This window comes from Dendropsophus ebraccatus, chromosome 4, assembly GCF_027789765.1.
Source record: "Dendropsophus ebraccatus isolate aDenEbr1 chromosome 4, aDenEbr1.pat, whole genome shotgun sequence".
In the NCBI taxonomy this organism is placed as follows: Eukaryota; Metazoa; Chordata; class Amphibia; order Anura; family Hylidae; genus Dendropsophus; species Dendropsophus ebraccatus.
Window position 1 is genome coordinate 157173860 of NC_091457.1, and position 14576 is coordinate 157188435.

Consider the following 14576-nt stretch of genomic DNA (forward strand, 5'->3'; position numbering starts at 1 on the left):
GTAATTTACTTCTAGGCTTCCAGTAATTAACAGCTGCTGTATGTCCTGCAGGAAGTGGTGAATTCTTTCTAGTCTAGAGAGATAGAGATGAAAGAGATAGAGATGAAGAGAGAGAGAGAGGGATAGAGAGAGAAAGAGGAAGAGATAGAGATGAAGAGAGAGAGGAGGAGAGAGAGGGAGAAAGAGGAAGAGGAAGAGAGAGAAGAAAGAAAGATAGAGGAAGAAAGAGAGAGAACAAGAGAGAGGGAGAGAGAAAGAGAGAAAGAAGAAGAGAGAGAGAACAAGAGATAGGGAGAGAGAAAGAAATAATGAGGAAGAGGGACAGGAAGAAAGAGAGAACAAGAGAGAGAAGGAGAGAGAGTGAAGAAGAAAGAAAAAGAGGGAGAGGAAGAGAGAGGTAAGCCTAAGGCTATGTTCACACAACGTATGTTTTCGTAAAAGTACGGCCGTTGTTGCAATCGGCCGTACTTTATGCGAGAACATACGTTGCCTTGCTTTCTATGGGATCCCTGCCGGAGCGTATACACATAGTATACTCTCCGGCCGGGATCCCTCGCGGCGCCGCAAAAAACTGACATGTCAGTTTTCTGCGGCTGCTATTCAGCACGCTCCATAGTGTGCAGTGGGAAGTTCTGATGCGGACACGCATGGATGCGCCCGCATCAGAACTTAGCGGTGTGAAAGAACATCTGACCGGCACTACAGTACCGGCCGGGATGAACTTTTCAGATACTGGCTGTTCCCGTGACCCAGCCGGGTCACGGAACAGCTGGTCTCTTGCGACGTGTAAACATGGCCGAAGGGCAAGGGCTGCACAGACATCACTAATGATGTCCATGCAAGTGCTGATCTAGCATATTGTTTACAGGAGGCATCAGGCTGTATAATAGGACCCTGAGGGAAGTAACCTTTTTGTTAGCCTAAGGGCCTATGGTGGACTTGTTGAGGATTTCCTCTGCTTATTTGCACATAATACAATAACAACCATGTGGATTGGGCTAAAATACATGATCAGGCATGATAGCTCAGATGGGGAAGTTTGGTTAATATGAATTTGAGCAGTAGGCTATGTCAAAAAAAGGACAAAAGTTGTCAGCAGGCTGTCACAATATAAAAAAGCAACCTGCTCGTAACGCCAAGGCCAAACGACAAAGAACCTCACTGCACCCGAACTGCTGCAACATTCTGATCCACAAAGTAAAGGAGAAGGCTGCAGACATCCTGGGCCGCAACGCTGACCCTCCAGAGCCTAAAAAACAATGTACAGTAACTTCTGCAATTCTGATGATGCAAATATGTTGGTCACGTCCATTCCACGTCACGTTAACGTTATTACAGACTACATGTTTATTAGGCAACACGCAGGGCGCGTCCACTCTCCTCCTCCTCCCTGTGTAATGGATGTTGTTTTTAGACCAAAATGATTTATAATAAACAGGAATAAAAGTTACGCATGGCGGCGATAATAAATTATGCGGATAATACATGAATCATGGCTGAGGTATAACAGGAGCTGCCAGAGACTGGAGCCAGGAGCTGGCATTGCTTCATAAGGAATATGCAGGTGTCTGTTCTAATGTAAGATATGGCCCAGATAGATAGATAGGAGATAGATAGATAGATAGATAGATAGATAGATAGATAGATAGATAGATAGATAGATAGGAGATAGATAGGAGATAGATAGATAGATAGATAGATAGATAGATAGGAGATAGATAGATAGATAGATAGATAGATAGATAGATAGATAGATAGATAGATAGATAGGAGATAGATAGATAGATAGATAGATAGATAGATAGATAGATAGATAGATAGATAGATAGATAGGAGATAGATAGGAGATATATATATAGATAGATAGATAGATAGATAGATAGATAGATAGATAGATAGACACACACAGTGGTGCCTTGGATTATGAGCATAATTCGTTCCACACACCCAAAAAAAACGTAAAATAAATGAAGCTAACATTTAGAAGCAGCAGAATCTGTGATATTATACTGTAAGTTACTGTACAGTCTAGCAATCAGCATGTGGTGTATAATGTATAGTAACTGCATAACCCTGATAACACAGCAGCTGGATATGTGATATATAAGTTACTGTACAGTATAGCAATCAGCATGTGGTGTATAATGTATAGTAACTGTATAACCCTGATAACACAGCAGCTGGATATGTGATATATAAGTTACTGTACAGTATAGCAGCATGTGGTGTATAATGTATAGTAACTGCATAACCCTGATAACACAGCAGCAGCTGGATATGTGATATATAAGTTACTGTACAGTATAGCAGCATGTGGTATATAATGTATAGTAACTGTATAACCCTGATAACACAGCAGCTGGATATGTGATATATAAGTTACTGTACAGTATAGCAATCAGCATGTGGTGTATAATGTATAGTAACTGTATAACCCTGATAACACAGCAGCAGCTGGATATGTGATATATAGGTTACTGTACAGTATAGCAGCATGTGGTGTATAATGTATAGTAACTGCATAACCCTGATAACACAGCAGCTGGATATGTGATATATAAGTTACTGTACAGTATAGCAATCAGCATGTGGTGTATAATGTATAGTAACTGTATAACCCTGATAACACAGCAGCTGGATATGTGATATATAAGTTACTGTACAGTATAGCAATCAGCATGTGGAGTATAATGTATAGTAACTGTATAACCCTGATAACACAGCAGCAGTTTGTAGATACAGGATGAAGCTGCAGATCCACATAATGCAGTAGTGTAGTACAACAGACTAGAATAGAGAAGCAGGGCTGCTGTCAGAGGTCTGTGTGGTCACATGACTGGACTGTACCAATGGGGAAGGGGGGGGAGTGCCCAGCATGGACCAATCAGGAAATCACAGAGCTGTGCAGGAGGAAAGTGACAGAAACTGTACTATACAGCAGTGTGTATAGCTGAGTGTCAGTGCAGTAACATTATGGAAGCAGTATGTATAGCTGAGTGCAGGCAGATTACAGCAGCAGTGTGTATAGCTAAGTGTGAGTGCAGGCACCTTGTAGCAGCAGTGTGTATAGCTGAATGTAAGTGCAGGCACATTATAGCAGGAAGGGAGAGGATAGGAAACACAAGGGCGGACAGAGACTGCAGGGAGCATAAATACAGCACTCTCTGTCTGGGGAGAGAGGGGTTACAGCTATGAAGAGATTACATACACAGTCCTGTCCCCGATGCAAGCCCCAGCCTGAAGTGGATCTGCCATGATTTGGAAGGTGAGGGAGACTTCCTTGTCATAGTACAGTGCTGTAGACCCCGCTATGCAGACCATGCCCCTCCCCCACTCGCCCTCCCACCCAGTACAGGGAGCTCTTACACCAAAGCAGCGCTCTTAAACCAAGTTACCGTTTTGAAAAACTGTGAGCTCTTCCTGCAAAGCGCTCTCAATCCAAGTTACTCTTAAACCAAGGTACCACTGTATATATATGTGTGTGTGTATATATATATGTTCGGTATTCGAACGCAAAATAGTTTATTCTCTCCAGTATGACACAGTGCTCTCTGCTGCCACCTCTGTCCATGTCAGGAACTGTCCAGAACAGGAGAGGTTTTCTATGGGGATCTGCTACTGCTCTGGACAGTTCCAGACATGGACAGAGGTTGCAGCAAAGAGCACTGTGTCAGACTGGAAAGAAAACACCACTGCCTGCCGGACATACAGCAGCTGATAAGTACTGGAAGACTTGAGATTTTTAAATGAAAGAAAATTACAAATCTCTCTCTCTCTCTCTCTCTCTCTATATATATATATATATATATATATATATATATATATATTTGCAGACAAATGTCCGATGTATTCTGCAGGGGTCTCCCATCAGAGGTCCGGCCATGAGAGCCTCCACATCCGCACACTTGTCTGCACGCTCTTGCACGCTGACGATGAACTTACTTTCCTTATGAGAGCGTTGTGTACAGGTTGCAAAAGTCTATGACAAAACACAAGGTTAAAAGCAGTGACAGAAACCACTTCCTCCCCGACGGTGCACAGGGAGACCTCCTCGGCCTGCGATCGCTCTTACCACACAGGCAGCCATGTAACAGGCCGAGATCACCGCTGCACGAAGGCTGGAAGGAGACTCGAAAAAACACGGCTCAAAATCAACATGTAACATGTGGAGATATAATACAGATGGCAGATCCATGCCCCAGTGAGTAGTCAGCCTGAGACCGGGGGGCAAACTCACAGACCTCCAGCTCTTACACAACTACAGTTCCCATCATCCCCCGGACGGCCAGAGCTAAAGCTATTACCATTGTTTCTGGACGCTTCATATGTTTGTTGTATTTTTTAATGCCATCATTTTGGGGTACTTAGTTGTATTTTTTTTTAAATAATTTTTTTAGGGTTTTGTATTTTCAGCATTCACTATGTGGTATAAGTAACGGCCCTATTACACGGGACGATTATCGTTTGAAAAAGCGTTACATCTTTACAGTTTCAAATGATAATCGTTTCGTGTAATTGCAGACAACGATTAAACGTCTAATGAGAAATCATTCATCGCTTGTTTAGACCTGGACTTAAAATCATCGCTGATCGTTCACAAATCGTTCGGTGTAATAACACGTTCGGTCCTTCAGCGAGGTAACGATGACCTCAAGATCGGTCGCAAGTAACTATCATTGTTCCGTGTAATTGGGTGAACGATTTCAGGTTGTTTGCCAAAGCGATCGTTTTGGATTGTTTATCGTTAATCGTCGTAAAATCACTACTAGGACCCTAACACATTGCTTCTAGTACAGCAAGGCAAGATTATACACAGGGTGGTCCAAAAAAAAAGGTGGACAGTATGTGTAATAGGGTTATGATGGGGGGAGATTTATCAAACATGGTGTAAAGTGAAACTGGCCCAGTCGCCCCTAGCAACCAATCAGATTCCACCTTTCATTTTCCAAAGAGTCTGTGAGAAATGAAAGGTGGAATCTGATTGGTTGCTAGGGGCAACTGAGCCAGTCTCACTTTACACCCTTTGCTACATATGAAGCTACCATCAATGTTATTATTGTCTCCACCTACTCTTGGACCACCCTGTATATTAGAGATGAGAGAACTGATAGTAAGTTTGTCCGAACCCGATTGTTCGGCCGATGGATGCAGCCATCTTTTTTCCAAGCAGTGGCATTCACGGGCCATCACTGCACCTATGTGTACAGCAGTAACCCCTCCCTTGCCAGCAACATCACATAAATACAGGAGATATCCCAACCAGATTAAAGATTGCGGACCCCCATTGTAACCTTTGTATATTGCAGAAAATCTTTGCCTCCATAAGGGATGTCAGTAGTCAACCCGCTTCTGGACAAAGGGTCATTCATGTGTTTTGGGCTATTATAGTGTTTTAGGCTACCCATAGTCTTCTTTATTATTATTGTTGTTGTTGTTGTTGTTGTAGAAACACAACGGGCACCCCGACTGATCAGCTGATTGAGCACTGCAGCATTCAACCTATACCTGGCACAGCACCATACACTTTGTAGTGGCCGTGTCTGGTACTGCAAGTAGCTTAGTACCATTCACATTAATGGGACGGAGCGCAGTAGGCAACAGGCACAGGTGCTATAAAGTGTACAATGCTGTGCCGGGGTGCAGGGGTGCAGGGGTTTATGTGGCGTTTACACGGAACGATTATCGTTCGAATTTGCACGATAACGATCGCATTTGAGCAAACAATCAAACGACGAGCGAGAAATCGTTCATTTTGATCTTTGAACATGTTCTCAAATCGTCGTTGGTCGTTCACAAAAAATACGCAGTTCGTTTCACGTAAACAGTCTTTCACCGATTTAACCTATGTGTGAGATAGTCTTAAGCGAACGCAAAACGATCGCAATACGATTTTTCCATATGATATATCGTTCCGTCTAAACGCTGAGCGTTATCAAAAACAAATCGTTATTTCGAAATCGTTAATCGTGCGATCGGGCGAATTATCGCTCCGTGTAAAGGCAGCATTATCCAGCGCTATAAAAACATGGCCACTTTCAGTTCAGGTGCAGTTTGTAATTAAGCTCCATTTACTTTAATGGAACTGAGTTTGAAACCCCACCCAATCTGGAGACAAGAGAGGGGGTAAGTGGCCATGTTTTTGGATAACCCCTTTAACAATTGGGAGAGGGGATGTTGTGAGTTAGGATTTTTTTTTTTTTTACTTTTTTAACTAGCCATCCCTTTGCAAAACTACAATTTCCCATCATGCCTGGACAACCAAACGTAAAGCTTTAGGCGTCCATGCATGATGGGAGTTGTAGTTTTGCAGCAGCTGGAGAGCCGCAGTTTCACACCCCTGGTCTAGTGAAGTGTCTGGTGTGAACTAGGCCACAGATATTGTCTAAGCTTAGAGACTGTATAGTTCTCCTTTAGTAAAATTAGGGAACTTACTAGTTGACATATAAGAGCAGCACTCTCTGCCAGGGAGTACACTGCCAGCAATATACTTTCCTCAACACCGACGCTGTATATACCGCTGTATATACAGGACAGGGACTTCATTTTATAATGCAAAGAAGTGGTGAGAAGTTCTCATCAATCTTTTCCAAATGGTTAGCTCTGGCAGTGCCCGGTACTGTAGACGTCAGTCATGCAAGGAACAGGCGACAGCGTGAGCAAGTCATCTGTGACATCCTGCAGCCCCTACACGACCCACCGCCCACCAGACGGAAACAGCGCTGACAGGCCGCACATCACATCTGTCATGTGCTATAACCATATACCTGCCATCATACACAACAGGTAGGAGGAATCCCCTGAGAAAATTCTTAAAGGGGTAGTTCACCAAAAAAATAGTTGTCCTAACAAGTGCCAGAGATATGTAATTTACTTCTATTAAAAAAATCTCCAGTTTTCCAGTACTTATCACCTGCTGTATGTCCTGCAGGAAGTGGTGTATTCTTTCCAGTGCTCTCTGCTGCCACCTCTGTCCATGTTAGGAACTGTCCAGAGCAGGAGCAAATCCCCATAGAAAACCTCTACTGCTCTACAGACTAAAAGAAAGTACAACACTTCAGGACATACTGCAGCTGATAAGTACTAAAAGACGTAATATTTCTTTTTATTTCCGTATCTGTATCTTGGAGATCTGGGTCAGCAGGTATAGACGGATGTATGACCTCCTGTGGGAGCCGTGCTGGTAGTCATACGACCGGTGTCTATAACACGTATAACTGAGGGCTATTATTATCCACAAGTCATAATCAGCACCGACATATTATAACCTGCCCATACTGGTCTATTAATAACAAGTGCAAAAGACTCATCATCTGCACATTCCTGTATGTAAATTACATGTATAATATATACACACACCAGCAGATTACATGAATAGGATGGAGTGACAATGGCAACTACTGGGGGGGGGGGATATCTTAAAGGGGTAGTTCACAAAAACATTCCTTTTGAATCAACTGGTGTCAGAAAGTTATATGGATTTGTACATTACTTCTTAAAAAATCTCAAATCTTCCTGTACTTATCAGCTGCTGTATGTCCTGCAGGAAGTGGTGTATTGCTTTCCAGTCTGACACAGTGCTCTCTGCTGCCACCTCTGTCCATGTCAGGAACTTGAGATTTTTTCAACAGAAGTAAATGGCAAATCTCTGGCGCTTTCTGGCACCACTACATTTGAAAATATATATATATGTATATATATATATATATATTTTTTTTTTTTTTGCTGAATCACCCCTTTAAGTGCAAGTGATCTATCAGCTCTTCAAGTTGATGCTGGAAGCAGGAAAAAGGACGAGTGTAAGAATCTGACCAACTGTGACAAGAGGCAAATAGTGATGTGTAGATGCCAGGGTTGGAGCATCTCCAGAGGTATTGAGGGGTGTCCCTGGTACGTAGTGGTTAGTACTGACCAAAAAATACCCAAAGAGGGACATGGAGGCCCAAGGCTCAGTGACGTGTGGGGGTGATGGTTCGATTGCACAGAAAAGCTGCTGTAAAGCAAACTGCTGAAAAAGTTCCTGCTGGATGTGATAGAGAGGAGTCAGATTACACAGGACATGGCAGCTTCTGTTTATGGGGACCACAGATAGGTCAAAACCCATGTGAGCTCTGTCCACAACTAGTGTCTACAATGGGCAGCAGACCTGGAGTAATGGAAGAAGGCGTCTGGTGTGATGGGTCACGTTCTCCATCATGTGGACGGCCGGGTGCGTGTGCGTCACTTACCTGGGATAGAGATGGCACCAGGATGCATTATGGGAAGAAGACAAGATGGCGGGGGCAGTGTGATGGGCAATGTTCTGCTGGAGACCTTGTGTCCTGGCATCATGTGGATGTTACTGTGACACCGACCACCTACCTAACCATTGTACACACCAAGTCCCCCCTACATGGCAGGGGGACCCCCTAATGTATGTAATGGATAATGCCCCGGGGGCCGCACTGCAGACATTGTACAGGACAAAGAGATCAAGGTGGTGACCCAGCCTCCAGATTCCCCAGATCTCATCCCATCCATCATCTGTGGGATGGAGATACAAGTCCCATCCAGGGAGGCCGCACCCCACACCACACATGGGGGACATCACAGGGATATGGGGTCCTCACACCGCACATGGGGAACATCCCAGGGACCTTGATGGGTCTATACGATATTGGGTAGGAAATTCTAATGTTCTGGTTGATTGGTGTATGCACTCACTTCTCCGCCATCCCCATCTATGACCCACAGGTTGCCAGTAGTCACTATGACAATGCTCCTCATGGCGGCGGCGGCGGCTCAGTACAGTGAGTCCATTATGTTCGGCATCAGTAAACACTGACACGAGTTCATTATTACTGATACAATGCGGCTATGAAGCTGGGAGTCATTCATGTGGATACACACTTACAAGTATTCCCAGTCCTATACACTGTTATTAGAAGATACAAAACATATGCAAATGATACGTTGTATTCACAAAGGAACATTGTAGTGCGATACGGAGGGGAAAATACTAAACATAGGAGGAAGAATACAAGCCAAACTTTGGATATAAAGAGAAAAAAACGGCACAAAGTTTCTCAACGAGTCTATAGGTGACTATGGCGGATCTCCTCGCTTCTGTTGCGGTATGGTTATCTATGGTTAGCGGTGTGTGTGCTGATGACAGATCCAGGTCAGGGCCTGTTTATTGACCCTGCAGTGACTACATAATGTCTTATATATATGTATATACATTCCTACCCTATAGAACATGGACGCATATGAAGAATTATTACATATTTTCCACCAATAAACTAAAAGTATCAAAACAATGTACCAATATACGGTAGGAAAGTCTGAATTTCTGTTTTCCAAATCTACAGCTATCCTGGAGACAAGAGACCCCAAACTCAATGACCAATTTGATCAAAAAGGAGGAGAATGTTAAGAGTATTTTCCACACCTGAAACTAAAAAAAATACAAAAAAAAAAAAAAAAAAAAATACAAAAACGCTATACTCACTTTACTAACTGTAGCCGTTCTCCCATGCTGACGCTTCTCCGGTTCCCCACTAGTCTTTGTTTTTTGGCCTCCAGTGATGACATCACTACATGTGACCTCTGCAGTCTGTGATTGGCTGCGACAGACGTGTCATCACTGGAGGCCGGACTGCAAAGACTGGAGGGAACCAGAGAAGTGTCAGCACTGGGGAATCACTGAAGGTGAGTATACAGTTTCTTTTTTTTTATGTTTTGTTAATACCCCCTTGCCTGTTACTGGAATTCATTGTAGATTTTCTGTATACAAATCTGTGTAGAAAGTCCCACTATGTCTTCCAACTATGAATGTACCATTATGGGGTATCAGACAAAGGTATCAGCCAAAATGAGTCCTACAACAAGTTTCTGCTAACTGCAGTCTATAGGGTAGGGATGGGAACCTTCGGCCCTCCAGCTGTTGCAAAACTACAATTCCCATCATGCCTTTGGCTGTCAAGGCATGATGGGAATTGTAGTTTTGCAACAGCTGGAGGGCCAAAGGTTCCCCATCCTTGTTATAGGGCAAGGTTCTACAAAGCAACAGACAACAAGACATTACAGCAATATCACTGGGGACTGCATCATGCAGAAGGCCAATGGGGACTGGCGGTGAGAACTGGTGCCAGAATACGCCGGATAGGGAGCTGTGCTGAGACGGTAAAGGAACAAGAATAACAGGGACCACTGGTGACCTCAGGATTAAAGGGGTTATCCATTGTTAGAAAAACTTGACCACTTTCTTCCAGAGACAGCACGACTCATCTCTAGTTTGGGAAGGATTTTCCAACTCAGTTCCATTGAAGTGAATGGAGCTTAAAAGGAATCTACCATCAAGTACTGTGCATCGCTTTTTTATTTTTACATTAGCTGATCGGCGCCGGAGCAGGGATCCCGGTTTTTGAAACGCTGCCCGGTCAATGGAGCCGCATCACAGAGTGGAGGGTAGATAGTCACACTGGGGGTCCGGCCGGCGCCTGATAAAGAAACAGCACCGAACGCGGGAACTGGGCGGCATTTTAAAATAAAACTGCTCCACCAGCTTCCCAGTGCCAGCACCGATCAGCTGATGTAAAAAAAAAAAAATGTACCTAATAGTACATTTGCTTTAATTGCAAACCAGACCTGAACTAGAGACAAGAGCCAGGCTGTCTCTGGAAGAAGGTGGCCGTGATTTTCTAACGTTGGAGAACCCCTTTAAGTCCAACTGGAACTGGCAGTTATAGCTGGGGCACAAATAAGCCTAACAGGAACCAATAGAGAGAGCTGGTAATAAAACAAGACTAACAGGGAGACTGGGCCAGAATAACATTGTAACAAAAAAAAAAAGTATTTTTTAAAAATCCCTATTTTTCCAATCGGAAGTGTTAGACAGCTCCGATTCCACGGGACGATTATCGTTCAGATAATCGTTAAATTGTTCGGAACAAACCATAAATCATTCGGTTGAATAGCAGTTAACGATTAAACGACGAACGAGAAATCGTTGAGAGCTTAAGACCTGGACTTATTTTTATCCTTTATCCTCGTTCGCAAATCGTTCGCATGGAATAAGACGTCGTTCAGTCGTTCTCAATAGTGACTACGACCGCAAAAAACGATTATAAGTAATGATCATCGTTCCGTGTAATTGGGTGAACGATTTCAGGTCGTTCACAATATTGAGATCCGAACGATAATCATCCCGTGGAATACGGCCCTATTACACGGGACGATTATCGTGCGAACAAAATCGTTTTATATCGTTCGAATTTAAACGATAATCGTTCTGTGTAATTGCAGCAACGATCGAAAAATCGTTCATATGTCGTTGATCGTTGATTTAGATCTAAACCTAAAATTATCGCTAATCGTTCGCTGTAATTCCACATTCGTTCGCTCAAGTTCCGCATTTGTTCACTAATCGCTCAGTGTAATTGCACATTGTTCATTGTTTTGCTGGGATCAGATGGAATAAACGATCATAGTAACGATCGCAATAACGATCGTAACAAACGACTGTCGTTCTGTGTAATATGGTGAACGATTTCAGGTTAATGATAAACAATCTCGTTTGCGATCGTTTATCATTAGTCGTTATGCTGCATTTACACGGAATGATTATTGTGCGTGTAAACGCAGCGAACGATCAAGCAACGAGCGAGAAATCGTTCATTTTGATCTTTAACATGTTCTCAAATCGTCGTTGGTCGTTTGCCAAAAAATCGCAGCTCTTTCCGTGTAAACAGTCGTTCACTGATTTAACCTATGTGCGAGATAGGCTTAAGCGACCGCAAAACGGTGGCAAAATGATTTTTCTGTAAGATATATCGTTCCGTCTAAACGCTGATCGTTCTAAAAAAAAAATTGTTAATTCGAAATTGTTAATCGAACGATCGGGCGAATTATCGTTCAGCGTAAGCGCAGCATTAATCGTTAATGTAATAGGACCCTTAGGGCCCTTTTCCACCGGACGATTATCGTTCGCATAATCGTTAACGATAAAAGACCGCTATTGCGAACTACCTGAATTTGTTTACCCAATTACATGATCGTATGATCGTTCTTGTGGTCGTCTTGTCATCGCTACTGCGAACGTCCGAACGACGTCTTATTCAATGCAAACGATTTGCGAACGAGCAAAAATAAAAACAGGTCCAGGTCTTATTAAGCAATTAACTATTTCTTGTTCGTCGCTTAATCGTTAACTGCTATTCAACCGAACAAGTATCCCTTCGTTCCGAACGATTTAATGATAATCCGAACAGTAATCGTCCCGTGGAATAGGGCCCTTGGGACAATAAGTGACCAGATCTCCTTGCTGTACGGCCCGGACGCTGCCAGACACCAACACTAACACCAGCTCTGATAGAAGGAGCCACCTCCTGAGCTAGGACACCATGTGCGGCACAGTACTAGATAATTCTCTGTACCGCGCTATGGAACATGTCGGCGATATCTCACATAGTAGCAGGATGGTAATAAGCACGTATAGATAGTAGATGGGCGCTGACTGACCTGGGACATCTGCGGACGGAGGTTAATGTCCTTCAGGTTGATGCAGCTGGGCTGGAGGTTCTTGAGCAGCTGGCACAGCAGGACGCCATCGCGGAGGGTCTGCGCCAGGTCGAACACCTGAGCCGTGTCCCATGTCACCCGGTGGTTGGGGGGCAGCACCCTGCAGCGGATCAGCCACTGGGCGCATTGTCTCCAAGGCTCCATGGGTGCAGGAATAAGGGGAAAAGTGCAATAAAGTGATGGAGAAGAGGAGGATGAAGGTGCAGCCCGTCACTGCCTCATCTTCTCCTGAGGACTGTATGGGGATGTTCCTGAGGAGAGATGGATGCACAGTGCAGCCTGGTCTTAGGGAAGAAGTATGAGTGCAGCTCCTGAGTGCAGGTTAAATGATGGGAACAGGTCACTCGGTCACAGCCTCCGTTACCGTCCTTGGTGCTGGGTCACAGCCAATTCACACTTGGTCCTTGTGTCCGGTCACAGTCTTTACACCCGGCTCCTGTGCAGGGTCACAGTCTTTACACCCGGCTCTGTGCAGGGTCACAGTCTTTACACCCGGCTCCTGTGCAGGGTCACAGTCTTTACACCCGGCTCCTGTGCAGGGTCACAGTCTTTACACCCGGCTCCTGTGCAGTCACAGTCTTTACACCCGGCTCTGTGCAGGGTCACAGTCTTTACACCCGGCTCTGTGCAGGGTCACAGTCTTTACACCCGGCTCCTGTGCAGTCACAGTCTTTACACCCGGCTCCTGTGCAGGGTCACAGTCTTTACACCCGGCTTCTGTGCAGGGTCACAGTCTTTACACCCGGCTCCTGTGCAGGGTCACAGTCTTTACACCCGGCTCTGTGCAGGGTCACAGTCTTTACACCCAGCTCCTGTGCAGGGTCACAGTCTTTACACCCGGCTCCTGTGCAGGGTCACAGTCTTTACACCCGGCTCCTGTGCAGGGTCACAGTCTTTACACCCGGCTCTGTGCAGGGTCACAGTCTTTACACCCGGCTCTGTGCAGGGTCACAGTCTTTACACCCGGCTCCTGTGCAGGGTCACAGTCTTTACACCCGGCTTTGTGCAGGGTCACAGTCTTTACACCCGGCTCCTGTGCAGGGTCACAGTCTTTACACCCGGCTCCTGTGCAGTCACAGTCTTTACACCCGGCTCCTGTGCAGGGTCACAGTCTTTACACCCGGCTCCTGTGCAGGGTCACAGTCTTTACACCCGGCTCTGTGCAGGGTCACAGTCTTTACACCCGGCTCCTGTGCAGTCACAGTCTTTACACCAGGCTCCTGTGCAGGGTCACAGTCTTTACACCCGGCTTTCCCGTCACAGTCTCCGTTCCCAGCAGTTATAGTCTCGGTTGTCAGCCCGTGCAGTCCGGTCCCAGTCTCGGTTGTCAGCCCGTGCAGTCCGGTCCCAGTCTCGGTTGTCAGCCCCTGCCGTCCGGTCCCAGTCTCGGTTGTCAGCCCGTGCAGTCCGGTCCCAGTCTCGGTTGTCAGCCCGTGCAGTCCGGTCCCAGTCTCGGTTGTCAGCCCCTGCCGTCCGGTCCCAGCCCCCTCCTCACACCCGGCTCCCGTGCTGGGCACACGGGGTCTCCTCATCTGGGCTCCTCTCCATGGTGGCCGCAGGACATGGGCTCCTCTCGGTTGTGTCAGCGCCTCCTCCTCCTCCCGGCACTCATCCTCCTCCCCGGTCTCCCCGGTCTCCTCTGTCTCTAGCGCCGTCGCCTCTCTCCAGATCTGCCTTGGGCTGCAGCTGACGCATGCGCAGTGCGGGGCAGTGAATGTGTGACACTACCTGCTGTCACTGCCCGGGAGGAGGGGGGAGATGCTGCTGCTGCTGCTGCTGACACTGAAGGCTGAGCCCTGCATGCTGCCCGCCGCACCCCCTCTAACCACACAGATAGACACACTATCACTTTCAGTAGTGAGTGTGCATGGCATGGCACGTGTTCTGTGGCAGATAGCAGAGAACAATAGAATAAATTCATATCAAATGCAAAATGTGAGAGGAGTGGACTGTAAATTCTCCATTACAACATGAGAACCTTTTAGGAAAAATAGTTGTGTCACTTTAAAGGGAACCAA

At 45.5% G+C, this 14576-nt stretch overlaps 1 protein-coding gene across 2 annotated transcripts in view; it reads right to left on the minus strand.

Moving 5' to 3' along the window:
* Nucleotides 1-13150, minus strand: part of VAV3 (vav guanine nucleotide exchange factor 3) — a 142095-nt gene extending 128945 nt beyond the window's left edge. For both annotated transcript variants that reach the window (XM_069967533.1, XM_069967532.1), the window contains exon 1: nt 12499-13150. In XM_069967533.1, coding sequence (XP_069823634.1) covers nt 12499-12702 — 204 coding nt within the window. In that variant the 5' untranslated portion in view covers nt 12703-13150. The remainder of the gene's footprint in view (nt 1-12498) is intronic.
* Nucleotides 13151-14576: the final 1426 nt, after the last annotated feature.